The 27,949-nt window shown below is 43.1% G+C and overlaps 2 protein-coding genes across 3 annotated transcripts; both read left to right on the top strand.

Annotated features, from left to right (window-relative positions):
• Nucleotides 1–2,353: 2,353 nt before the first annotated feature.
• Nucleotides 2,354–12,250, top strand: LOC118792031 (heterogeneous nuclear ribonucleoprotein U-like). 2 transcript variants are annotated; one of them, XM_036549718.1, is made up of 14 exons: nucleotides 2,354–3,053; nucleotides 4,239–4,353; nucleotides 6,924–6,997; nucleotides 7,343–7,482; nucleotides 7,581–7,680; nucleotides 7,787–7,899; nucleotides 8,050–8,313; nucleotides 8,590–8,709; nucleotides 9,580–9,708; nucleotides 9,798–9,966; nucleotides 10,413–10,682; nucleotides 10,837–11,075; nucleotides 11,607–11,702; nucleotides 12,142–12,250. In XM_036549718.1, the coding sequence occupies exons 1-14, from the start codon at nucleotides 2,552–2,554 to the stop codon at nucleotides 12,190–12,192; spliced, it is 2,382 nt and encodes a 793-aa protein (XP_036405611.1). In that variant the 5' UTR covers nucleotides 2,354–2,551; the 3' UTR covers nucleotides 12,193–12,250. The 2 variants fall into 2 exon arrangements, with proteins under 2 accessions (XP_036405611.1, XP_036405610.1); XM_036549717.1 differs by having other exon boundaries at nucleotides 11,604–11,702.
• Nucleotides 12,251–19,959: 7,709 nt separating this feature from the next.
• LOC118792062 (saccharopine dehydrogenase-like oxidoreductase) lies at nucleotides 19,960–27,332 on the top strand. Its single transcript, XM_036549759.1, has 12 exons — nucleotides 19,960–20,320; nucleotides 21,892–22,004; nucleotides 22,739–22,819; nucleotides 23,179–23,308; nucleotides 23,665–23,714; nucleotides 24,758–24,888; nucleotides 25,254–25,371; nucleotides 25,805–25,924; nucleotides 26,183–26,239; nucleotides 26,344–26,455; nucleotides 26,581–26,662; nucleotides 27,165–27,332. Exons 1-12 carry the CDS (start codon nucleotides 20,125–20,127, stop codon nucleotides 27,268–27,270), a joined length of 1,296 nt encoding a protein of 431 aa, XP_036405652.1. The 5' UTR covers nucleotides 19,960–20,124; the 3' UTR covers nucleotides 27,271–27,332.
• The last annotated feature ends 617 nt before the right edge of the window (nucleotides 27,333–27,949 follow it).

Below are 27,949 nucleotides of genomic sequence, written 5' to 3'. Positions count from 1 at the left end.
AAAATCAGAGATCCAGATGATTATATTTATTTTCTCAGATGGGTCTGTGATGAAAGCTTGCTCTGCACCTTTGTACTGCCGTTGCAATCTAGGTTTTCATAACTTGCAGAATAATTGTATCAACACTTTTATCAACATTCCGGTACTGCAATACGTCATTCAATTGCAAATCATCACACCTTGTTTAAAATGGGCCAAAACCCATTTATTGATGACATTTATATGATCATTCAGATTCATTTATAAAGGGTTAAAGTAAGTAAGTAAAATTTGACCCAATATTGATGTAAAACTACACCTATTGCATGATTGTTCAAATAAAAAAAATCCAAATTATACATCACAATTATACAGATGGCGCAGGGTGAAATCTGAGCTTTGCACTGTTGTAACCACTAGAGTATTTCCAAAAATGTAAATGACATATTGCACACATTGTTAGACAACACAGCCTACATTGTGTGGAGGACAGGCTCCTGGTTGGCTTCACTGCCTACAGCATTCAGCTGCTCCAACTCATCCAAAGCGCAGTCAGTCTGGTCTTTGTGGTGTCCACCTCACACTTGGGCTACTACGGTCTCTAGTTTCTCCCTGCGTTCCTCTGCCAGTGGTTGTCCATCTGTCTCTCCCCTCCGAGGCTCCACAGGCTGACTTATTCTCTGCTTTGTCCTCCAAGTGATAGAAGGAGCTACCTACAACAGGGTCAGGACAGTTAGTCCGAAAGCATGTCTGGGAGTTAGCACTGTTAGCTTTCACTGTTAGTTGCCCTCATCCTAATAATCTGCTTAGAGGCTATGGCCTCATACTTGCAGGATGAGTGGCTTGGTTCAGTATATACAGTACCAGTCAAAAGTTTGGACACAACTTTTATTCTTTTTTATTATTTTTTTTTATTATTTATTTTTACTATTGTCCACATTTTAGAATAATAGCAAAGACAAAGATAGTAAAAGTAAAGATTTAAAAATAAAAAATAAAAAATTTGGAGAGAAATTTATACATAGGCATCAACTTCACTATTTATAAACACTATTTCACTATTTACTTGTCTAAGAAACAAATTTCAAGCATTTAAGCATAAGTCTTTAGATCAAACTGTCTTTGAATACATGTTTTGCATTATCTTAATCAGGTGTGTCCAAACTTTTGACTGGTACTGTACATTATATAGTGTAAGAATTATGAGTGGGTCTGTGCTGGCCTGCATTATCTGGAAGTGATTTCTATGTAAACAAGGCCTTGTTTTTTAAACTGGAATGTACCATGATTCGCTATAAAATTTCATGTGTCTCATTTCTGGCATATTGCACAACAAATAAATGTTAGAAGTAGTGGGGCCATTATTCTTGATTGCTGCTGCCCAGATCTGATCTTTAAATTATCTGGATGGGCCACCCTATTCACTGACCCTACTGCCTCATCTGATGCACAGACAAAAAGATCTGTGAATTTGAGAAGAATATATACAGCACTGATCTAAAGGGCTTTTTCCTTACATGTACAGTGGCTATACAGTGGCCATTTCTAACAATGGCTGCTTTTGTGGTTGAAAGCATTTGCACTTAACTCCACAGGATATTATCTAGTTTATGTGCAGTTGCTCTGAAAATCCAGTAGCTCTGGGTAACATCAGCACTGCATTCTGACAGGACTGTGAAGACATCATCCCTGTCAAAACTTGAAGAGATATCAACACACACCATCGATAAATGTAGCGTCAATTCCTGATGAAGATGTGATCGGAAATTGCTCAGGTGTGTGACAACTGGTAGGACTGTCAAAATACACTGAATGTCAATCAAGAAAAACACAATGAATACCGAGGAATGACCACACACAGGCTTCCACAGCGAGTTATTCCATTATGGTCTAATTCAAATGCGAGACGTAGTTCTATTCGTAGGAGCTCTCAGCATTATTTATCCAAAAGTGATAAAAAAAAATATTCAGTCGTGTAAAGTTAATATTCGGTACCAGGCAGCTCTTCTGCTTTTGATTCACGTGAACATGTATCGTTTTTTTTTTTCGTTGGAACTACTCAAACAGAAGGTTGCGGTGCATTGGGGCCATATGTGACGTCAGTCCGAAAATAAACATTCATAAAAAAGGAAATACACTTGTGAAATGTATGCTGAAAACTGAGTGCTATTTTATCCGTCTAAACAGGAGCAAAATGGAACACAATACGCCTGTTAAATAATTAATATGAGAGGAAAGATCATTAAAACCAAGTGCGATTGTATAACTATTATTACGGTAGTCAACGCCCTGCTGCCCTCTTTCCTTCGCATGAATACGGTAGGAATATATTACGTACTACTGGCAGTCGGCGTCCATGCTGCTGCCAGTGGTAGAGACAGAGGGAGAGAGTGTTGTTTGGCGCAGTACACAATTCTAGGCGGCTCTCTGCTTTCTCTGAATCACATCGTCTATTAACGGGGCTCCGCAGATTTTTTTTGTTTTGAGATTTTAAAGAAAGATTCGAACATCTAGAATTTTATATCACTGAGAAAAATAATATACGAGTGTAATTAGTAAATAGAGGTGTAAAATGAGTTCGATTAACGTGAAGAAGCTTAAGGTAAACGAGCTGAAGGACGAGCTGAAAAAGCGGCATCTTTCCGACAAGGGGCTGAAGGCCGAACTGATGGACCGGCTGCAGGCCGCACTGGATGAGGAGGCCCAGGCTGGAGGCGCCTTCCCGGGGCCCGGAGCGGAGGAGAATGGCGCCGAGGGCGGTTACGACGAAGCGGGTGGCCTAGATGAAATGGGAGAGGAGGACCTGGAGGACGATTTGGTCGGAGAAAGCATGGAGGCCGACGAGGAGGAAGAGGATGGAGACGGGGGCGAAGCGGACGCTGACGACGCCACTGCGGGTGGGTGCGAAGATGTCGGTGATCAACAGGATGACGAGATGGGGGATGAAGATGAGGAAGACGCCGGCGTGGAGATGGATAAGTCGGACGAAGACGAGGATGCACTGTTGAAAGATGATGAAGAAATGGACAAAATCGATGATGAGAATGGTGCACAAGAATCACAGCCGGCAGAAGGTGAGTGCCCATTTTTAAAAATATAAAACGCTGGGAGTATCACGTGTTTGCGCCTGTCTATATTGACGGTCATTTGCTAGCTTACTGCTTTGTTAACGTTGTCTTGTAATATCAGTTGGCATTTCAGTTGAACCTTTTGCTAACAAGCTAGATAAGTCTTCATAATGGTTGGTTTTGTGACATAGCTACCGTAGCTACCCCACTCGTTTAGCAGGTGGCTCATTATCAGCTAGCTGGCTAGCTAGCTAGATTCAGTTTTGTTGCACCGGGTCCATAACTGATTTTAGCCACTGATTTAGCCTTATGTGTAGCGTGAAATAGATGCAGGAGCTGTTCGGCGTGCTGAGTTGACTTGTATCTGAAGAGGCAGAAGAGGGTGGGTAGATTCACCAGCGCGACGGTGATCCGGATGCATGTCGCTGGAGTGAATGGCTGTAGCGGCATGAAGGCGAGCGACATGCCGACTCCATTGTTTCTAAACAGAAGGCAAATGTCCACACTGAGTGTTAATTCGATTTATTTCTGCATGTGATCGCTGCGCACATTGTTAGCTAGCTAGTAAATTATACCCGATTGTTGAAGGGATTTCGGTTTCACTCGATCTTCTCGTCGCCGCTTTTATTGTTCGAGCCATCTTGGCTATTGTGCTTTATAGCTAGCTAACCGACAAGCGGGCCAGTCATGCGAATTAGGATTTCGGCCTACTTATTGCTTATGCCGGCTCACTAGTAGCTAGTGGTTCCGATTGATGTTCTCAGGGTGCGTGGACAACGGCAAGCTAGCTAGTTGGATTTTTTCACTTAATATATTAGTCTAGTTCCGATGTGTTTTCTTTGGAAATGGGCATATGGGAATTGAATGCGTCTAAATAATCCCGATTAACTCTTAGTTGAGATGCAGTCATGTAAAATGGCGAACTTCAGCAAGCTGTCTATTAAAATGCATTAATGTTGAATATAGCTTCCAGTTTAGGTGCAATTGCTCCCTCGGCCGGCATGAATCACGAAGTGCTGTTTCAGCTCCACACCAGAGCATCATTTCTGTTCAGACCTTGGATTTTAGTTTTGGTCCTTGTGTTTTAACTCAAGGAAAAGACCAAATATTGTCTTCACTCGTGTGGGCCACCATAATAATCTGGGTCCGACACGGAGGAGCACCTCATTTCTGTTGTTGTTTTTTTCAAAGGGGATGCGGACAAAGACAAGAATGCTGAACAGAAGAATAAGAAGGGCGTTAAGAGGCGCCGGGAAGAACATGGAAGGGGCTACTTTGAATTTATTGAAGAAAGCAAATACAGCCGGTAAGGATTGCACAGTCTGGCCTTCGGTATGCATGAAGTGCCACACGACTTTTTAAACTTGACTGTATTGGCATTAAGCGCCAATGCCTAAATCTTATAATAACTGGAAGTGCACTTTAATGTTGAAAGCGAACCTTTAATGCCATCACAATACAGTTCTTCACAAGCGGCAGCGTAATTGTTACAGCGTTATTTTTGTGACTTACAAGTCATGCATTTATAGTGCTGTAACGTTATATTTAAATCTTAAGGCAGAGCTGCATATTAATATGAATGCTTTGTTATACTTCAGTAACTGCTGGCTGTTGCCCCATGTACATTGTGTGTATCTGTGGGGACGCGGTGTGAGATTTCCCTTCGTGCAGTTTGACAAAAGAGCGGAGCATCTGTGCCGGGGCGGGGGGGGAGAAGAAGGGGGGTCGCTACATACAGCGTATAGCGTGTTATATAAAGGCCAGAGAGCGCATGTCCTGGAGCTTATTTGGGCCAAATGGTCGTAGTGTTTTGTAGTAATCCGCCGATTAGAATGACTTGCAATGGGGAAATGGGCACGGCTTTTTTCTTATTCAGTCTTATTGGTCTGTCCAGTCCTTTCATTTGACCGACTCTTTTAATTCGCGAGTTTTTCCTCCATTGTGACTTTCATCGTTGTGTCCCATCCTAACCCCCCATTCTATTTCAATTCAGTTAACTTTTCCTTTACAGGGAATTTTTGTTGGTGCTGCGTCGGAAACCCTTTTATCTTTGCATCTTGGTTAGCGTGAGATGTGCCGTAGCGCCAAAGTCGTGCTTGGTTTTTGCTCTGGTTGTAAACGTGTGCCTAATCCTTCAACCTTGACCTGACCGTTAAACGGATCAACATCTAGGCTCCTCGCCGATCTAATTGACGAAGTGAGCATATGCTCTCCTGTTTGAGGTGACTCCTTACTCTAAAGGGGGTCATCAGGAAGTGCCTGCGGTATTGATCCTCCTACAGCTGGGTGGGTTACAGATGGACTTCCTTTTGTCGGGCCAATTTTTCAGAACAGCTGTGGGACTAAATTAGCCAAATGACGCCTGTAAAGATGCAAATCATCGGTGGTATCCTGCCATTTAAACACGTGGAAACGCGTCCTTTTGGGATGTGTAGCCTAATTTATTTGATGGCGGCAAACTACCCAGTTGTATTTCTATGCAGCAAGTTTTCACCAAACCTTAAATGCCAGTGTGTGAATCAAGTCTGACATGGTGTGTGCCTGCTTGAACACATGTAGGGCATTGTCACATTTAAAACTTGTTTAACAAGGGTTTGAGGTTGAGAATGTCATTATTTTCCACTGTAAAAAGCACAGTTTATCTTGGTTTTGATTTTTAATAGAATCAAAGCAGGAATGTGTTAATTCATGTCTTATGTATTTGTCTTCAAAGCCTGCATACATTTGAAATGGTGTCTATTACATATCTTTGGTGTGAGAAATGTGAGTGCACATGTATATGATTTTTTTGGTTTTAGTTTGAGAGATGTCTGCATTTACATTTATTTACATTTACATTTATTCATTTGGCAGACGCTTTTATCCAAAGCGACTTACATAGGTTACAGTTCTTTACAATGTTATCCATTTGTACAGCTGGATATTTACTGAGGCAACTGTGGGTTAAGTACCTTGCCCAAGGGTACAGCAGCAGTGTCCCAGCGGGGATTGAACCGGCAACCTTTCGGTTACGAGTCCTGGTCCTTAACCACTATGCTACACTGCCGCCCGTATAAAAATAAAATCTGCATAAAAATACAATCTGAGAAGACATGGGCATGAGTATAAATCATGTTGGTGGATGTATTTTCCTTAAGTCAACCTCAGAATATAGTGTGTTTTATTCACCTTTAGTTGAGGTTGAACTTATATTGTGTTTGTTTACCTGTCGCCAGTGACACATGTATGTCTTTGAATCTGTCAGGTGTTTGACTGGTGTCCCTTAGGAATATCAACACATTCTGGCACTCACAGGTCGGTCAGTGAGCAAAAAAAATGTCCTCAAACCTCTCTGAATTTATGTCCCCCTGTTGGAGTCAGAAGCAGCCTTTTCTGAAAAGCTTGCCAGCACCCCTCTTGGTTGCCATGGTTCCTCTGGCGAATGGCAGTGCCATCGCTTTTTAGCTGGTTATGATTTCCCTTAAATATTGAAGGCTTCTCTTAACCTGAGCCCAGTTTGTACTCCACACACCTGGCCTCGGCATGTCTTGACCTTTTCTCGCTGTGGAGTTAAATTTATCACAGACATTTGTGTGGTACGCCTGTGTAGAACGGCTGGCCGACAAAAGAGGACCCACTTCCCCTTGAGATTTGCTGTCTGTGGTTTTTGTGAAGGTCTTTGATGAGGTGGGGAGGGGGGGTTATCCAGATGTCTGGTAAGTGTGTGCTGCCTCAAAAGATCTCGCTGCAGTATTGACGCCCAGCAGCTTTGACTCCTGTGTTACAGGCGCTGCCACCGAGGCAGACCCCGAGCACTTGTCCTCAGATCACCTGCAAGGGCCTGCTTTCCCAGGCTCTCTGACGAGCCGGCCTAGCTGAGTGTGTGCTTTCTTTCAGGGCTAAGTCCCCCCAGCCACCCTTGGAGGAGGAGGATGAGGAGTTCGATGACACAACCGTCTGCCTGGACACCTGTAAGTGTTACCTGCGTGTGTGTGGTCAGTCTTAAAGTTTGATTTTATGTCCAGAGCAGCAATTTAGCTGATTTAGCAGTAGAGTAGTACAGACAAGTTTTACCTCTGGCTGTCTTTACGAAGAAGTTTCTGTAAGTGTCATTTCAGTCCTCGTTTAAAAAAATACTGCCATGTAAATTTAAGCCTGTTTTGGATCAAATAGGCCATATTGGTGTTTTCTTAAAGGTTGACCATTGTGTAAAGTACACCCCTGTCCTTCCTTTAAAAGGTGAGGCACATTCTATTTGACAGTTTTTTTTTTTTTTTTTTTTTTTTTTTTTCTTTCTCCTAATTATTTTCAAACAGACAACAGCGACCTGCACTTCAAAGTGTCCCGGGACCGTTACAGCGCTTCTTCCCTCACCATGGAGAGCTTCGCCTACCTGTGGGCTGGAGGTCGGGCCTCCTACGGGGTGGCCAAGGGCAAGGCCTGCTTTGAGATGAAGGTGAGTCCTCCACACAAGTTCCACTGTAGCTTGTGCGCTTAGCTGAGCCAGCTGAATGCTTGAACCTGCTCATGATTCTGTATCCCTTGGTATCGCAGTTAATCGAGAAGATACCCGTGAAGCACGTGTCCAGCAAAGGCATTGAGATCCATGAAGTCCAGGTGGGCTGGTCGCTGGCCAATGGCAGCCTGCTGTTGGGTGAGTGTCTGTCACTGCTAAATTGTCTTTTAGGTTTGCCGCACACAGCAAACCTCTGTGATGTCCAGCGCTGCAAGTGAAGTTAAATAATTGCTCTTTTTTTCAGGTGAGGAGGAGCATTCTTATGCTTATGCTGTCAAGGGGAAGAAAACCACCAACTGTGTGACAGAAGACTATGGAGAGAATTATGATGAAAATGACGTCATCGGTTGCTTCATTGTAAGTTTGCTTGGAAAGTTAACCCCAAGTGAGAGACTCACATGGCTATAATGAAGACGATTGAGAACTGTCTATTTGCAGTAATGAGCTAACAAGTGTTGCAGTGCGCAGTCTATTTCAGTGCTGATGCTGGCGCTGTGTATGTTTCAGAACTTTGATGCTGACGAGGTGGAGATCTCTTACTCCAAGAACGGGAAGGACCTGGGCGTGGCCTTCCGGGTCAACAAGGATTCCCTAGCCGGGCGACCCCTCTTCCCCCACGTCCTCTGCCACAACTGCGCCGTGGAGTTCAACTTCGGCCAGAGAGAGACTCCGTACTTCCCCCAGACGGAGGGCTTCACCTTCCTGCAGAAGATCCCCGTGGATGACCGGGTTAGAGGGCCGAAGGGGCCAGAGACCAAGAAGGACTGCGAGGTACCCCCCATCACGCTCTTTGCACAGTGCCACTGGAAAACAAGTCGGATTTGCCAGCCCTCTGTGTAAAGCGTAAATCCCATCTCAGTGGGCTGAAGTCCAAGAGGTTTGCAGTCACGTAAGGTGTTGATTTCATGGTAACGTGCCTGGCTGGAACAAAAATCTGTAAACACTTAAGTCCTCTTCAATCAGGGTTTAGTAGCCCTGAGCTTTCCGTTGCTGTATGTTCTGCAAATTTACACTTCCACGCTAAATGTGTTTTGCTGTGTCTTGCAGGTGATAGTCATGGTCGGCCTTCCTGGAGCAGGAAAGACCACGTGGGTAATGAAGCACACATCAGAAAACCCTGGGAAATACAACATCCTGGGCACCAACACCATACTGGAGAAGATGATGGTCAGTCCGTTTTGCTGAATTTTGGGGGGGGGGGGGGTTTAAGACCAGCTAGAAATCATCAGATATCTGCATTTGGGTTTTAGCAGGGCTCAGACAAATGCATTGCTTTGAAATTATAGAGGGGGGGGGGCATACTCTTTGTTTTAATGGTCCATTATTAATTATAGCAATTACTGTATTTTCCTCCGTGCACGGATTGTACCCCTGGGAATTATGGACTCACAGGTTAAATGAAAATATTGGACAAAGTCCATGTAGTTAATGGTGTCCTCTGCTGGTGACAGTTGGAAATGGTAGCAAAATTGTAGCGGAGTGAATTACCATGCCATCTGCAGTGAAACATTGCCAAAATGGGGGAAAGAAAAAGTCTGTTGGATGAATGTTAGAGAACACAAGGGTTCACTTGAGAGCATCAGGTCAGATCTGGGGAAACTATGGAATGTCTGTGAGGCTTGTGGGTGGAACTGCTCTGAAGTGCACTTTGTAAAGCTAAAACAAAGGGTGGTCTCACAGAAAGGGCTACTTCAGAGCCATTGCTCATCTTCCAGTGGAAGATGTACGAATGTAGAAAATGGATAAATCTCCATTAATCTCCATGTTTTCAGCGCATGGCATTCTAAATTCAGTGAGTACGTGTTATGCAGTGATCTTTTACTTCATAGATTTATCAGTAATGTAAAGACTACAGTTCACCTTATGTGCACCCTGCAATCCTTGAAAGCATTTCTGGGCTTGGATCGTCTGAAGTTACTCGGGCGCTTTAGCAGCCAGTAGATTTTGCGGTTAGAGGCTGTTTTTGGTATGCTGGTTTGAAGCTGCGGTGTGTTTGCACCCTCAGCTGTGTTGCCCTAAACCCGTGTGTTGTTGCAGATCGGCAGCCTGAAGCGCCAGATGAAGGACACCACCAAGCTGACCGCCATTTCCCAGCGTGCTCCTCTCTTCCTCGGAAAGTTCATCGAGATCGCCGCGCGCAAGAAGCGGAACTACATCCTGGATCAGGTGATTGGAGAGTTTATTTAGTTTGCGAAGATGTGCACTCTGTTGATGGTGCTTTTAGGTTGACGAATGCTTCTCCCTCCCCCCCACAGACCAATGTGTCAGCCCCTGCCCAGAGGAGGAAAATGTGTCTGTTCGCCGGGTTCCAGCGCAAGGCCGTGGTGGTGTGCCCCACAGACGAGGACTACAAGCAGAGGACACAGAAGAAGGCCGAGACAGACGGCAAAGACGTCCCCGAACACGCCGTCCTCAAAATGAAAGGTTAGGCTACCTGCCTTTTACGAGTAGATGGTGGAAATTCACCATTTAAACAGTCAGTGAGACAGTTTGGTTTAAAGACAAGCCCATGTATTCAGGGATATGTAGAGTAGCATAGTTGTAAGAAGCAGGGCTTGTAACCAAAAGGTTGCTGGTTTGATTCCCTGCTGGGGTACTGCTGCTGTGTCTTCAGGCAACGTACTTAACCTAGAATTGTCTCAGTAATTATCCAGCTGCATAAATGGATAACATGTAACGTGTTTAAGTTGCTCTGGATAAGTGTCTGTTAAATGGCTAAAATGTAATGTAGCGTATTGACTTGTTAAATTTGTGGAACCTCTTTTTTCAATTTATCCTTTCCCCCGCAATCATATCCTTCTCTTTACTGGCATGCTTTTTTCATTCAGTGTAGCAGTGTGGCAGTTCAGATATCATTTCTCCCCACACAGGAATCTACACTTTGCCGGAAGAGGGAGACTGCTTCAACGAGGTGATCTACGTGGAGCTGCAGAAAGAGGACGCCACCAAGCTGCTGGAGCAGTACAAGGAGGAGAGCAAGACCGTCCTGCCCCCAGAGAAGAAGCCCAACCAGGGCGGTGCCCCCCCTAAGAAGGGTGGCATCCGCGGCAGGGGGAACAAGAGCCAGTTCAGCCGGGGCGGGGGACCCGGGCAGAGGGGCGGCCGTGGAGGGTTCCAGAGCCGAGGCAACTTCAGGGGAGGTGAGGTTCTGTCTGTGAGGGAGCCTGTGTTTACAGGTGTCGTGATTTGAGCACATTCTTTGATCAGGTTCTCCAAGCAGATCTTAGTGACACACGCACCAGAGTGCCTGTGATGTTGATGTGTATTGTAAGGAGTGTGTCCTTGTTGCTATAGTCCCTGGCCCCCGCGGTGGATTCAGCAGACCACCCAGAGGCTTCCTGCCCCCACCGGCCTTCCGCGGCGGCTTCTCCAACCGCGGCAACTTCAACCGAGGAGGAGGCGGCGGCATGCCCAACCGGGGCGGGGCTCCCAGGGGCGGGCCAATCAGGGGCAACATGGGCCACAGGGGCGGGTCAATGAACAGGGGCAACTTGCACCGGGGCGGAGGAGCAAACCGGGGAAATTTCAATCAGGTGGGTTGTGTTAGATAAATTCATTGATAATCAGACCTACTTAATTATTTCATCATTTAGGAAAGGCTGTTGAATGTAAATGTTGCCAGTTGTTCAGGTCGGCAGGATCCCCTCACTGTTTCCTTGAAAGTCCATGGACAGTCAGCCATATGTTTGCTCTATATACAGCACAGAGAGTTCTGTGGTCCATTCCCCTGGTATAGTTTGTTGGAGACACGGCTTCAGGATTTGAGGGGAAAGTATAGTGCAAAGCCCTAGCAGAATTAAGCTGTGAAGTTCTGCATATTTATGATGTGTGTAAATGTAATGTAAATGCTGCTGCCTCAGCAGTGACAGAAGCATGTGGCGAGTGTGTGAAGCGCTTTCCAATCTAAAAATCTGCGATTGCTTATTAGAATTTTGAAGTCCTTGTGGCAGCAGTAACAAGGTTATCCCCTCACAGTCCCCACTCGCATCCGTGCTGTCACCTACTCGCAGTGTGGAGACCATCACTGTTCCGCCATGTCTCTGACTGTTGCATTCTTTCAGAAGTTCAGAGGCAGAGGGGGCAACAACAGAGGGGGCTTCAAGAATGGCAATTTCGGCATGAACAAGGCCCAGGCCTTCAATCAGAGCTGGCAGCAGGGGGTAAGTATATCTGGAAGCGGGTGGGGAGGGGTTAAATTTAAAGTATTTATGGTGACAAATATCAAGGAGTCCACAATTTACTGACAGCCGTGTGAGATAAACAGCCATTGCAGACATTGGTACTTCCAGTGTATTAATCGCACACATGCTGTTATCATGCTATACTGCTAGGTCATGATTTTTCACCCATTCCAGAGCCAGACTAACCTGCTGTGGCATGTTTATCGGTGATCTTAACCACTTTGCACTTGTGTCATATATGCGTCGCCACAGACAGACATCACTCTTTCGCCGGGTCTGTCCACTGCGTCGACACGTCATTGTGAAACTGGGCGTTACGCTGGGTGCACCCGCAGAGGTTTTCAGATCGTCTTCCTGTCAGATCGGGGACTTCCTCAGAAAGTCTGCTGAGGTCTAACTCCTGTCTCTCTCTCCTCAGTTCTGGGACCAGAAGCCATGGAGCCAGCAGTATCATCCAGGATATTACTGAGCATGTGCAAAAGGGACTGGTGGCACAGTGATACCCTCCTAAAAAAAAAAAAAAAAAACCCTACCCTCTACCCCCCCTAGCCGCGGACATCCACTTACACACCCACCATTTCTTTTCTAGTCCTACTTTTAATGAAAAAACAGAAGACAAAAAAAAACATTCCACGCCTGAGGAGAAGTGCCTGTGGGTTCAATTTGAAGCTTTATGGGTTCACTTTTGCTTTTTATTTTTGTATATTTTATTAGTTTTCCTTTGTTTGAAACCCTACGCTTTAAGGTGTTAAATGTCAGGAACCTCAGCATTTATTCAGAGTGGGATGTTTTCAAAGAATTTCAGGGTTCTGCATTTTATCTGTACAATGTGATTTTTACTGAAGTATAAATTACTTTTTGCGTAGTACCAGCTGTCCTTGTTAGTGTTAAAAAAATTTTGAGAATTAAGAATCAGGAGAAACAGACACTCCTTTTAGAAGCATGTCGCCATTGTGAGTAATTGTACCAGTAGTTCTGAAGCAACAAATGTGTTTCTAATCGAATTAGGTGAAGCTGTGACGGTATAAAATTGTGTTTTTTTTTTTTTTTTGTTTTTTTTTTTTAATGAAAGGCTTAATTTGTTGGTTAAAAATGACTTCAAACCTGTAATAGCTAACCGTAGGTTTACAATAAACGGGTTCTTTGCTTTTTTTACTTGTACGGCTTTGCTTGTGTTTTTCACAATTCATATCAAAGGTGTTAAAGAACCTTTGAATGAGATGGAAAGCCTCTTGAGGAGATGGTCTGCCTGGTTTGTCTCATAAGATCGGGCAGAATCCAAAGAACATAGCTGTCCATGTTGTAATGGCAACATCCCTTCCCTCAGTAAGCAATTTGTGGGAAGTGGGGGTTTTTAGGAAGCAAAGACACCTTTCCACTTGAATAAAGGATCATTTCAGTGCTTTGAATTCATTTAAAATAACCCCTCTTTGATGCTAAATAACATTTTAGATTTTAAAAGAAAATGTAGCTGTCGAAGGCTGTCAGGAGCCTTTTTATATCAATGTATATATTTTTAAATGGAGACAGGTACATTCCTGCTATATAATAGGGCACAGGTATCAATGCATGCCCTGGAACTCAGTTCGAGGGTTGTCAAATGTCAGGGGATGGGGTGGGGGTGGGGGCTGTAATTATTTCTTTTAAATGAGTTCTTGAAGTACATTTCTTTTACACTGGCATTTTTGGAATAAAGTTGACTTGCATCAGTGCTTTTTGTGAAAGCTAGCCCTTTGGGTGATCAGGTGTGTGTGTGTGTGTGAGAGATCGCACAGCACCTGACGCCTTGTTTACATCAGAGTCCTTGTAGTGTGTTAGAAGCATCATGCACTAGGTCTAGGAGTGAACATTGTGTACATTTTGAAAGAGTACTTTTTTTGTGCAGTTATAATTCACACATTAAATAGTGTTTGCCATTTATGATGATCACTGAATCTGGAAATCTAAACAAATCTCAGAATTTTCTACGCATTTGCTTTGGTTTAGTGTCCCTTGTTGACTGGTTCCATGGCAATACTGTTATACATTGCGTCGGCCAGGAAAAATGGTGGACATGTTCGTTCACATCAGTAGTTTGTGTTACTGTCACTAAATTTGTAACAGTACAACAGCCTCCCGATGCTGGTGAAAGTTCATCTCACCTTTTCCTGTGACACCCATGTTATAATACTGTGGGCAAAACTAAAGCCCCTTCTGCACACAGGAAATATTTAGAGACTTTAGACTATTACGGAATTTTGTCATCTGAAGAGCAAAGGTGGCATTTTGCTACTGTAATCATGGCAGCTAGTTCAAACATGTTTAATTTACATTTTTGTTAGTTTTTCTAGCTTTAATTTTACTTTGTCAGAGTTTTCTGTAGGACTCCATCTTGGATAACTACAGCTGTAAATGTACCGTTCCATTTCAAAATTTGGTGTTTATATTTTTGGTAGTTAAAAGGCACTGTTTTATTTTTTTAAGAGATTTGTTTGAGTAGACAGTAAATGAATATAAGTATGTTTTTCCCACCCTTCGTATTGCAGACAAAAAGCTTTCAGTGTATTTCATTTTTCAGTCCCTTAGTTTGCTCCAATAGCAGTGTCTGGCCGATAACAGGAAGTGTGCAAATTGGTGTTCATGTTCACAAGCAGATCTGATGCAAGGGCGACAGTCCCTTTTTATAATTTTTCATGTAAAGTGGTTTTTAAAGCAAATTTTATTGCAGATGCTACAAATATCAGTTCTGAATAAAATTGGGTCAAGAAATGTTTTATACAACTATGAAAAGACGTGATATAGCATGCGCTGTAAAATTTGCAGGTGATTTGAAACTTGCTTGTTTTAGTGTTTGTGGATGTACACAGTACAAGTATTTGGTCAGATGTTGGCTGCACACCGCACTGAGATAATGTTCCAATTTTGTAAAATAGACTAAACTTTTTTTTTTTGTTTTTATACCTTGCTGTTTTGTATTTTGCTATGAGAAAATTAAAAAAATGACAATAACCTGACCAAATACTTAATTTATTCTACTTTTTTCCACTTATTTAATGGAAAAGAAGCCACAATGATGTTCTTTTCAAAAATATAATAAACCAACAGAAATGAGTGAGATGTATCCTGACCTTGTGTTAAGATCCTTCCAGACCAGCCTGCTTTTCTGAGACTTTCACTGAGCTGCAAACAGACTTCCATCCCTAGTGCCCTCATTCTGCTGTCACAAGTTAATGAGCATTTAGTGTTGTATGTGCAAAAACATAGCGTGTCTCCTGATGCCAGTATTACCACAGCTCTACAGAATACTTTACCTGAGTGCACTTTGGTGAGAAGAATTTCAGACCTATTGTCTAACTGTGTGACTCCTTGAGGTTTAGTGTAATTTCAAACTTGTGCATTGTCATCTGTCATTCTTTTTTATGGAACATTAGGCATGATTTCTTCAACTTTCTCCTGATTGGCTCAAGGCTGTCCATCTTGAGGGCCATTGGTTATGTGTTCTCATGTCTTTATGTCCCCAGCCTCAAGGAAAGGGTTAAATTCATTGTTTTAAGGAATGTAGAGGAATGTGGGGAAAAAACCCAAAGTCCTGTAGTCAAAGAAATTTATCTAATGCTTTAAACAATCTCATATTTCATTGAACTGCTGAAATATTAATGAAGATCCCAAGCAAGTATATGTTCTTCACAAGGTGTCTCTCAGAACAGGGTAATGTGTTCGCGGTTTCTGTAAGACACCTCAGGAAGTGTATACAGCACGAACAATGGGTGTCATGTTAGAGTTTATTTTTGTTACACAGAAGGCCTTCACCATTTGCAGATTTGCGGTTTCCACATTTGCACCAGGCAACTATTCCTGTTCCGGGACCAGCACATGCTGCTCCAAGTGATGCTCTGTTAGATTTATTTTACAGATTACATGTTTTTTATTCCATAAATATACACATTAGTCTCCTTTATAGCATTATTGCACTTTGAATTTTGAAAATATTTCGCATCCTAAAGGAACCCAGTTGAGCTTAAGTCATCATCATCCATAAAGTACAGTATTTGTGGATTTCTGTATTCATGGAAACCTCTAAAATGTACCCCTTGCAACTAGTGTGTTTCCTATAGAATGATTTTTCTGTTTACCCCTCAAGTGGGACCTCTTTTGTATGTATTCTGGCTGAAAACACTACAAGGCACTGTCATTTTACAGCATCTTCTCATTGATCAACAAGTTCTGTAGCAGTCAGAAAAACCTGCCGATCCAAGGCAGTGCAGACCACACGCTAATCAGAGCTGTGCTGTGATCAACAATAGATTTGTGTAATTCAGGGAGTGTCAAACCTGACTTAGATCCAGGGATGGAACAAGGTGGACATATTATTGACAATTTGGCTCGGTAGAGCTGAGTCAGCACAGCATTAAGGCCCTAAGGCCACTCTTGTCTCTTCAGAAGAACAGTATAAACAGATCTGGGATGAACAGATTTTAATAGATCTGTTCAAGTAAGTACAATTCATTAAATATTGTTTATTGTTAAAAAGGTTTGATAGATGACATGGGTTGAGTCAGTAAATTTCTTAAGTGGAACTCGCATGGCCATAAAAAGTACAGACCCAGTAATGACCTTATAGTCTGCATAAAGATTTTTACCTTGAATGGTATGTGCATTGACATATTTGACATGCTTGTTTTAATATTATTTCAAGGTTCTGATGAGTAGTATTTTTATATGTGCATGGTTTATTTTCGTACACCAATGTCAAGCTAGGATTTAAAAGCACCATTAATTCAATCACATCCTTGTTATGCAATGTTACTCTGGCTGTCATTTCTGAGATATAAACCTGTCCTTCAAGTGTAACAAATCCATAATTTAACAAACTGAGGAATTTATTTCAGAAGGTCTGTTGTAATCAGTGAATGTTTGCTTATTACAAAACATTCATGGATGAAATAAACTTGCACCACGCACGGCCAATTTTTTTTCTTGTAGGGAAAAACACCACCTCCCACTTTCACCTGACAGCTGACTTATTTTTAAACAAACGCTCAGCCTCAGGGAGAATAAAAATAACTTGTGTATTGTCCAATATGACAGTGCTGATATTGCATAGATTCCCTTCTGTTTTTGGTAATCATAAGCCGGTAACAGTCCAGTAACAACCCATAGTCCAGCATTTCAAAATATGCTCCAGCAAATCTATGCACATCTAAGTAGCTCTATATCTTGATTGTGTAAGAGAAATAATATTTTTTTCTTGATGTTTTCCAAATCCTCATATTTTATGCCTCCCTTTTTATCTGATCGCACTGAAAAGAGGTTTCATTTTTCTTATAAAATAAAACTTGTTTCAAATAACAGATGCTTTTCTGTTTTCAGATCAGATTAGTAAATCAGATGAAAGTGATTTGTGAACAAGCCTTCTAGTGCTGGCAGTGTAAATCATGTATTGTATGGGTTTTACCACAATAGCAGAATACTGTATTCTAAGGGATAATTGGAGTAAGGGGTGTGTGGACACACTGCGGCATGCTGACATTAGGTTTTTAGTGTTGAATTTTACAAGACTCCATCTTCTGCTTCACCAATTTTTATTATTATTATTTTCTTTTTTTTACAAAGTGTGACATGTTAAAATCTAACCACATGGTATTGCATTTGTTTGGATCCAACCGATACCTAACAAATCAGAACACGCAATCAGAGTGAGTGACAGAAGAAGAAAGCACTATAGCTGAACACTAACAGAAAAAAAAAGTTTAAAAAGTAAAAACAATCGCATCATGGGGCAAAAGTAAAGCATGGAATGTTACAGAGCTTGCAGGAGTGACAGATAAACGAGACAAGAGAAACATAAAGTAATTAAACAAGGATAAACAAAATAAATATAATTTTCAAGTAAGCCAGAAAAAGGTAAATGAGGTAAATGGAAAAATAAATCAATATAAGATACAGATTAAAACAGAGCAGAGCATGCTACTGATTTTTTAATTAAAAGAGCAGTTGACCAGTTAGTTGGATAAAATACTAAATATAAAATGACGTCTATCAGTCCCACCCGTAAACATGACAGTCAATACCAGAGAGGATAAACGTCCTTCTTACTTCTTCAGTGGGAATCAGACTTACTGTATTTATATTTTTAATTATTTCTCATACATTAAAATATAGTAAAGCAACCAGAGTACCTTTGGCATCATGTGGTTACCTGCATGTTTGTGTGAGCCTTTTTTCCACCTTGTGTGCCTCTAAAATACATAGCATTACTTATATGCTAGGTTCTGTGGTGGAAAGTTTTTGACTAAGTGTATACTGCATATGTAAATTATAAGCATTGCCAGTAGATGTCAGTTTTTGAGTTTAACCACAGTTATTGATATATTAAATTAGCCATTACTCTATCTTTACTATGCATGTGGAGGTCTGGAAGTGTATAAGGAATCTAGACATTTTAATATGTTAGCCTTAAACAAATAATATATGTTTTTATTATACTTTGTACGCATGTGAACAGAAACTAAAAAGAAGGGTTAGAAGTGTACAGGAGACTGTGGGAGGGGTATGCAGCTGTGAGAGATCTGTATGCCGTAAGTTACAAAGTACGGCCTGTTGTTGGGGAGGATAATGGGAGTCAGACACTGTCCACACATTGGTCAGAAGATGGACCTTGAGTTTAAGATAAAAATAATTGGACTCTGTGAGGAGGGTGTTGGAAATGTTGGGGTTCTTTATTTGTTCAGTGTTATACAAAAGACTGTTCAGTGTCATATCTCCCAGATGCTGCCAAGTGTTTTTACTTAAGGGGTGTGACTTGTGGAAATGATGCCAGTAAAAGTTAGTTAAGCCAAAGCAAGTAATCAGTTATTTTTAGACATGTGTGACCCTGGCAGGCATTGCCAAGCAGATATTAGGTAGGCACATGCATGACCTTGGGAAGCATTGGCAAGTAGATATCAGACAGGCCAGAGCAAGTACTATTTTTTATATATTAGTGTAGCAAAGGGCGAGAGCAGTCACCCCACCCAGCCTGGAACCCGGGTCTACAGGGTGCCAAACCTGCAGCTTGACCGCAATGCCAAAGAGCCAGGCTTGTTGGTATGGCAGTCAGAGCGCATACCCAGCTGTAGTGACAGCACTCTGTCACACTGCCCTTACCTTCAGGAAGTGTGCCTATGCGCTTCATGCACCAAGGCGTCCCTCACACATTCCCCCACTGTACTTCTCCCATCCCAGGGTGCCCCACTCACTGGTGCTTCATCCATCTCTGGGGTCCCTCACACCAGGGTCAGCCCTACCTGGGGTCCCTCATAAGGCTCATAGATGGTGGAGTGCAGCCAAGGCAGGACAGTTGTTTTTGTGTGTATCAGACAGGTGTGATCTTGAAAACAATAGTGTACAGAAAATGTGTTATGAAACCGAAGAAGGGGTTTTGAGTCTAAGCTCCACAACAAGAGGAGCTAAAGGAAAAAGCATGAAAGAGAAGTGCTTTCAGGGGGTGGTTTAGAGTGAATGTGTGTGTTGCTCCACACGGACTAGCCCGGTTTACTGTATGTGATTTGCAACATTAAACCAATTACATCAGACTCTGAGAATTATATTTGTCCTTTGTTGGGCACTGGAATTCACTTTCTGAAATTATTATAAAAAGGTATATATAAATTACGTAACTTGGTGAATTACTGAACAAGTGTGGAGGGAGCCCCACAGCCCATCTTGCCTGGCCTGGGATTGGTTTCTACCACAGTTCCTGCATGTGCCGTGTGTGTTGTAGTGGCTACACTCAATGACTTCAATTAATACACCTTACCTTAATATAGCCCTGTTCATCGCAATTTGAATCTGCGTTATACTATCTGAAATTGGATTTCATCAAATGAAATTCGAGACTTCAAGCAGAGAATTCGAGAATCCAAACGCATAGCATTCTAGACTGCTAACTCGTTTTTATTGTTTATTTTCCAAATTCAGGTTGAGATCATAAACAATATCGAAGTGCCCGCGCGCAACGTAAAAATTAATGAACTAGTGAGTTCTGAGGAAAATGACAGCAAGAGAAATATACAGTTAATACTGTATATAGTTAATTCAATCGCGATAGAGAGTTGTAACCTCAATAACGGTCATGAAGCAATTCGGCACTTGAGTCTTGGAAATCTACAGAGGTTGTAATACCAAACGCTTGGCGCCAGATGTCGCTAGTTAGCCACCCAACCGGACCTAGCTAATGACATTTCTAGTGACTTCTGAATGACGCTGCATGCAAAGTCCACACACCGCTGTGCGCCTGCGTGTGTAGAATAAGAGCACGGAAGTGAAGGCAGTATTGCGCCACCCACACCCGCACAGGCTTGCATCCGTCAAAATCCTTGCACAGTCTTCGCTGCGTCCCCCTCGTCCCAGTCTCGAGGTGTGAGCAAGGAACCCCGTCACCATGGCGACGACCACCTCCAGCAGCAGGCCGTACCACATCATTGTGTTCGGGGCCTCTGGTTTCACCGGACAGTTTGTCGTTGAGGAGGTCGCCCGGACCTCTGCAGAGGGTCCTAAGGGAACTCTCAAATGGGCGATCGCTGGGAGAAGCAGACAAAAGCTGGAAAAAGTTCTGGAGCAGGCCGCTGGAACGCTAAGTATGTATGGCTCCGTAGCTAATGTTAGCTATCTTGCTAGTCCATCTTGCTAGGCATGTCTAGTCTAGCTGTATTATTGACAGTAGGTAATTTAGCTATCACTAGCTTGGTAAGATTTGCTTGTGACGAACAGTGTGTGCAGATATGGGTGTCGCCTTGCTAAATAAAACATTATTAAATTATGAGGGTCTAAACTAGCCAGTTAGCTGTCCTAGATCAGATCAGCCTTAGTTAGCCCGGGCTGTCTAACATTACTGTGTCTTAGTTTTTTCCCTGCAGAGCTAAAGCAAAGGATAGAGCTAGTAGTTTGCACTATGCTCTCTTGTACAACTAACTTATATCAGATATATTCAGCGATGCCATTGGCCAAATGTGCGATTAGATTGTGCAAATGCCAAGTAGGCTAAGTACTGCAATATATATAGCTATCATGCAGCACGTCCCATAAATTAACAAAAGCTATCTGTTTACCCGATAGTCTCATAAAGAGACGCATGCACTAATTTGAATTTAAATTGCGTAAAAAGAGCATCTTGACTGCTACATGACCTCTAACAGTGAATTTCCAATAGCAATAGCCTTGGTCTGTGAAGGGACACGTTCAAAGACAATGGGAATTAGCGTCTGGAACAACAGTTTTCAGTGAGGATTATGGGGTGGGATTAAAAGGGGCAACTGCCTTTGTTCTGGGGCCACAGCGGTCCCCCGCAGCCTGGTCTAGCAGTATCCTGGAACAGCTGATGGAAAATATCCCTGCTGCTGTGACTGCTGGACCCCACCTCTCTACCGAATCTGGCTCTGCAAGTCAGTGACTAACTGACATTCACCGTGCAAGGCTTTTTTTTAAGCAAACAATATTTCTTTGTCAACTGTATCTTCTTGGCATGTGCACACCGGGCACACTGTGAGGGTTTTCCTGTTCGTTCTTCTCAGTCAGCGTGGCCCCAAGTTATAATGGACACGTCCCTCAAGGTTTCAAGCCCCGTAATCCTCTATGGGGCGTTAAATCTGTGCTGTCATTCCCGTCCCGTCGGTGCTTCTGCAACAGCTGCCCGTTTAAAACTGACACAGCGGTCTGACGTAACTGTCCTGTCAGTCAAGACAGCGGTGCCGTGCACTGATGGCACACTTTGATCTCATTTATGTTGCACTGAGTCATTTTTAGATTACAGGTTTGTAGAAATCCCTTGACTCCGGTCTGTAGCCTTGCTTGGACAAAGCTGTCCTTTCAGAATTCGAAGTTGTTACACACTGAATTATGTTGTTACTCTGGGGACAGTGTTGTGTTGCTGTTGCTGTGGAAGAGGTGTGAGGATTTTGATTTTAGAGCCATCAGACATCCTCTGCATTTATCAGTGGGCACGTTATTATGACGTGGTGTCCCTTCAACAGTCCAAAATGGCCTAGGTTAGCGTCAGCTGTCAAGAATGCATTTGGGGAAAAATACAGCTGACGCTTGCTCCATTCTTGTCGTCATGCGGGTTGTTGTGCATGTAACAACTCATGTAACTGAACATTAAATGTATCTCTCTTGTGTATTATGTGTATTGTGCGTCTGTGTTTGCTTCCAGGTAAGCCAGAGTTGAAGTCCGAAGTGGAAGTAATCGTGGCCGATGTCGGTGAACCGGATTCCTTGGCCGCCATGTGCAAACAGGGTGTGATTGTTCTCAACTGTGTGGGACCAGTAAGTACACAAAGAGTCTGTTTGTGGGAGCGGGACGGGTGGGGGAATTCTCATGTCTTGATGTCTGGCCATTCGTCCCAAATAACTGTCCGTTTGGGCTGCACCGCAGCATTGGAAACCGTTGCTTAACACCGTCGGCCTGTGGCTGGGCTTAGTGGTACGGCCTGCAGTGCTGGGTGCAGTTCCGTCAGTGATGGACTGGTGATGGCTTCCACAAGCAGTGCTTGTTCCCTCGGACCAGTCATCCTACAGCCTGTGCTTTCAAAAGTCCTTGTGAACTCCATAGCAGTACGGTAGTCTTGTTGTCAGATAATGTGTAGGCCAGCCCATATTCAATGAACACAAGATGGGACTGTTCATCCATCACACCATAATATTGCCAAATGAGAGCATATGTAAAAATCCATGGGTCATAACCCATAATCTTTTCCTTACACCCTAGTATCCAGTTCCCTCGAAAATGTACTTAAGCAATAATGTGTTTTTTATTTGTTTATTGTGCATTGTTCCGTTAGTGCCCTAGTTTTACCTTGAAAGTCTTGCTGAGAAGCAAATTTTTAAATGCACATTACTGTTATTCTTGTTTGTACACTACATCATTCTGACTGTTTAGGAAAAAAAATTTGAATGTAGATGTAAGGTTAACAGATACATTAGCCATTTAGTGTAAGTCATCTTTCAAAAGACTGATTCTTATGATTGTCACCATTAGTAACCATTATTTTTTCCACCAGTACAGGTTTTATGGTGAGCCAGTGGTAAAGGCATGTGTGGAAAATGGAGCCCACTGCATCGATATATGTGGGGAGCCTCAGGTAGGCTGTCATCAAGTACATTAAGAGTATTTATAGTATAGATGTAGCAGTAGCTGTGGTAGTCATAACAGCATGATGATTATTATTGGAGTTGTAATTACAGAATCGCACAGGTAGAGCTGGTGTGTCCTGTTGAACCAGACATTGTTTAATTTATGTCAGTCAGCCTAGTTCAAAAATAATGTCTGTGTCAGAAACGGCAACTTTGTAATTAATGGCTCATTGCAGACATAGAGCTGAAAATGGCCCTCACTCTGTTCAGTCGGATCACCCACTGAGAGCTCTACATGGATATTAATTCAGAGTTTGTGTGTGTGTGTGTGTGTGTGTGTGTGTGTATAATGTGCTATGTGTTTTAGTTTCTAGAGGGAATGCAGCTGAACTACCAAAACCAGGCTGTGGAAAAGGGGGTGTATGTGATTGGAAGCTGTGGGTTCGACTCCATACCTGCAGATATGGGTGTCCTGTTCACCAGAGACCAGTTTAAAGGTACAGCAACACAGATATTGTTTGTCTCTGTCTGTGTGCCTGCATGTATGTAACACAGGTTGTCTCCAGTAGGTACAGCATCTTCATGCTAAGGCAGTGCACTGGTCACACGTTTAAAGTTATGAAATGTGAGACGTAGTGCATGCTCACAAATATATTGTATATTATCAATTTGGCTGTGTGTCGTATTTAAGAGAGATACATCCTTATCCAGCTTTTTACGGCTGTAATCGAGGTTAAGTATTGCATCTTGCTCAAGCATTTAATCTGCGGATCTCTTCAGATAAAGACAGTTTACTCTGTACCTCTGCTTTTTACCTTTGAACTGCTATCAGAAATTGAACCTTGTATTCCAGGAACACTTACTGCTGTTGAGAGCTTCCTGACCATAAGCAATGGACCAGAGGTGGGTAATCCTAATACATATTTGAGGATAATATGTGCAGTCAACTCTCAGTCATCTGTAAGCGGATTAACTGTCTGCAGGTTACCTGTGAGTGTCAGTATTTCTAGGCACGCTGAAAAGTGTACAGTTTACCTTAATTCAGGTAGAGTTTAAATGAAAAAGCACTGCAAAAAACAATATCGCAAACTGATTATTAAGTAGTGATTATGATGAATTTGTGCGGGAGTTACAGACAGGTGGCGCTGTGGTGCAGTGTTTGCAGGGACTGGCACACTTCATACACAGCGGAGAATATGTGCAGTTAACTGTCAGTGTATTTGGTTAGCAGGTTAACTGTGACAGTATCAACATCAGTTGTCATGTGCATTTCACTCTAATTCAAGTAAAATTTAGACTGCAGCTGTAGCTGGCTAGCAGACTAAGAGTTTTAATTGATAGCTAGCTAAATGAGACGCTTCTTGCAGTTGCTGGCTAATATTACAGTTAAATAGTTAAACAGCAGCCCATAAGCACAGTTATTATCACATATTAAAGAGCAATCAATGCAACCTGTGTGTATTTGCCATCTGCAGTGTCTAGCACTGTATTTCTAGCCTTTTTTAGAAGTTCCATCTTGGTGTAATTGTTTTCTAGCTTGAAGAATACCAGTACCATTATGCAAAGTATGTTGAAATAATCATTGTCAGTGATTTGGGGATATTAATGACGCCCTCGCGCCATTACCTCAGATCAGTTGACTGTACAGTGAGGCTTACACATTTTTGCAGGCCTCCTCATTGTTCTCCGCACCACATCTGCAGCTCTCGTTCACCCTGTGTGGATAGCGCTTCACAGCTGATCGGTAAAAGCAGCATTGTCTTTATCTGGGAACAGCGGTGCCGGACGGTGGTTGGTTAGCTGTCAGCCCCCGTCATTCTGATGCCAAGGTTTTGTACTGTTTTGCCTGTGTGCTGGAGTCTGTGCTGTCGCCTCAGAATTGCACTGTCACAGCAGACACAGGGCCTATTAAAGCGTCGGCTCGCACGGTCCTCTCGTGTCCACAGGGAGGCTGTATCCACGACGGCACCTGGCAGTCGGCCATCTATGGTTTCGCAGACAGCGACAAGCTGAGGAGTCTGAGGAAGAAGTTCGGCCACAAACCCCTGCCTATCGTCGGGGCAAAAATCAAAAGAAGGTCGGGGCAGATCAATATCAATATTCATGTACTTACTGCTTACAGTATGCACATTGGAGTCCATCACAATTATACAGCATGACTGTATAGTCTATGTAGTCATATAAGTAGTCTATACATTATCCAGCTGTATAAATGGATAATGTAGAAATTTTAACCTATGTAAGCTGCTCTGGATAAGTGCTTCTACTAAATGCCAGTAATGTAATGTAACGTGTATGCATGTCTGTGTACATGTGTTGTGGGTGTAAATAAGCTATCTTGTAATGACAGTGCAAATTCGATATATCCTCTGAGAAACAGTTGGTGTTTTGTGTTGCTGTGTGTTTCGTGTGAACGGTATGGATGTATGCGCATTTCCCCAGGAGCGCCCTGTTCTTCAGTAAGGAGATAGATCAGTACGCTGTGCCCTTCATGGGGGCTGACCCCTCGGTGGTGAAGAGGACACAGCGCTTCCTGCACGAGGAGTATGAGGAGTCGCCCGTGAGTGCAGCCACGCCCTCCTCTCGCCAGGCTCCTCCTCCTCCAGCTTAACACTGTTCTCATTAACCCCACCTACCACCTTCCTTTTTCCACTCCACTCCTCCTTTAACTTCCTGCTATTCACATAAACCCCAGCCACTGTCTTCCCTTGGGAGAGACTCAAGGGACTTTTTGGACAACATCACATGACTAGCAAAGATATGGTTGACGGTGGTTAAAATTTGATACTAGTAAGCAAGTTATATATTCTTTGTAGTTGTAAAAACAGAAGCCATGTAAATCGAGCACAGAGATCTGTAAGTCTGAGCACAAAATTGATCATGTTTATAGCTCTAGTTTGATCCATAGCATGAAATAGCTACTCCAAGCCATTTCCCTGCCATTGTGCACCTGTGGCTGTGTCTGACGGTCTTGTCATTGCTGTGTCCTGCAGGTTCAGTATGGTGCATATGCTGGTGTGGGGGGCATCTCCTCTGTGGTTAAGCTGCTCTTCGCAGGCATGCTGTTCTGGTTCATGGTCAAGTTCAGCTTTGGCAGAAGCCTGCTGACAAAGGTACATTTAATTCTGTTAGTACTGTCCCCGTGTTTCCATGTGTGTGTCTGTATCCCACTTTTTGGTAAATGAATTATATTTGATAGCAAAGTGTTTGGTTGTTCATCAAATGTGTAATGTGATGGCTTACTTAAACCAGGAACTGTGGAGCAGGAAACAATGACTCCTGCATATTTGAATATAATTAATGACTATTCACATTTGCAGTGTTAAGCGAGCCTTGACCCCTGATCATTCATTGTGTTTCTTTTTTTCTAGTTTCCTGAATTGTTCTCCTTCGGCGTTTTCTCAAAAGCGGGTCCAACAAGAAAGCAGGTAGGATTTCGCGACCTTTTTCATTAGTTACATTTCCTTCAGTCAAATGAGTGAGTGTCTGTTTTCACAGAACTGCTGCTGAACTCTGTGTTTGCCCTTCACAGATGGAGGACTCTTCCTTCTGCTTCACCTTCTACGGTGAGGGCTATACAGAGGGCCAGGATCCCCAGCAGGGAAAGCCCAACGCTAAGATCCGCACGCAAGTCAAAGGAGCAGGTGCCCTCTCTTTTCCTACTGAGTACAGGATGTCTGCATTGACATCCTGTACGCAGGACAGTTAAATGCACATTGTTACAGTCTGGTGCATTACTCATCCTGGACACTTTCTCTGTGTTCTGCAGAGGCGGGGTATGTCGCCACCCCGATCGCCATGGTTCAGGCAGCCATCACCCTCCTCAATGAACCCAAGTCCCTCCCCAGCACGTGAGTCCTCTTAGCCGAAACTGCATTTAGTGTCTGTCTCTGTGTCCTTATGCCTGTCTGCAGAGCATCTCTAAACCTGTTACTCATTTCTGAATTTTTCCATAATTAGATCCATCTATGTTTATCCATCCAGTTTCCCAGTTTCCTAATTCACCCTTTTAATATTACTGTTAACCAAAGCCAGTCATTAAGGTCCAGGTTCTGGCAACATTTAGAGGCACTTTGCCGTTGGCAACTTATTTCTACCAGGAATATCAAGTGTCAGTTGCTTTTGAAGTAGTTACTGTTGATGTTGCAACTGTTTGCTACTGTTATTGCTGCTACTGTTGTTCATTTAGCTGTTGATGCTCTTGCTATTCTTGCTTTATGTTATTGGGGCCTGATTGCAGGGTAGGTAGGGGTGTGGAGTCCTGTTAGCACTTAAGATTTTAAACCGACATGATTTTCCCAGCTACCTTAGCGTGTGCCTGTATGCCCATGCTCTCTGTGTTGATATTGGCAGGGGGGGCGTGTACACCCCTGGAGCAGCCTTCGGCAAGACCACCCTGATTGACCGCCTCAACAAGCACGGTTTCCAGTTCTCCGTGATCACGGGCAGCGAGGCGTGAGCGGGACCCCTCCCCAAGGGCGAACGGCCCCACCCTGCCCCCGCCTCTACCCCCTTCCCCCTTCCCCCTTCCCCCAGCCCCACATGGGCCCACCTTCTTGTTCCTCTGCTTGCTCAATGTAGCAGAAAGGTTGAAATAACAGTATCCAGCGTAAGCACTTACGCCAACCTTGACTAACCAGCCGTTTTTGCTGTATTTTTTTTTGCAACGTACTTTGTAGAATGGACTCTGGTAGTATCGGCATGCTTTCAGCCTGAAAGTATTCACTTCTCGTGAGTTTAGAAACACGTTGTACCACATGTGCAGCTGTCTGAACCGTACACCTCAAACCGAATTGTCAATTCAGTTCCTTTTTTTTGTTGTCCCACATAAAACTGAGATGTCAGAATCAGGAAGACGGTTATCTTTGGTTGGTGGGTATTGAATTAGCCTAATTTTTATTTTAGAGAATGTATTAATAACGGCTCAAACATTTATCTGAGTTGAACCTCAAAGGGTACTTGCTAAATCGTCTTTCCAAAGATGGTTTACGCTGCACAAATGAGTGGGAAGTCACTAAAAAATTACATGATGCATTCTAATGACAGACATCACACTAACAAATAATGCATTGTAAGTGGTTCACTTTAAAATCGAAGGTCAGCTAGCGATTTGTCAGTTGATCTTTGAATGTCTGAAG

The sequence above is a fragment of the Megalops cyprinoides genome, chromosome 17, assembly GCF_013368585.1.
Source record: "Megalops cyprinoides isolate fMegCyp1 chromosome 17, fMegCyp1.pri, whole genome shotgun sequence".
Lineage (NCBI taxonomy): Eukaryota > Metazoa > Chordata > Actinopteri > Elopiformes > Megalopidae > Megalops > Megalops cyprinoides.
Note: the sequence above shows the minus strand (reverse complement) of the source record. Positions and strands in the feature narration are given on the sequence as shown.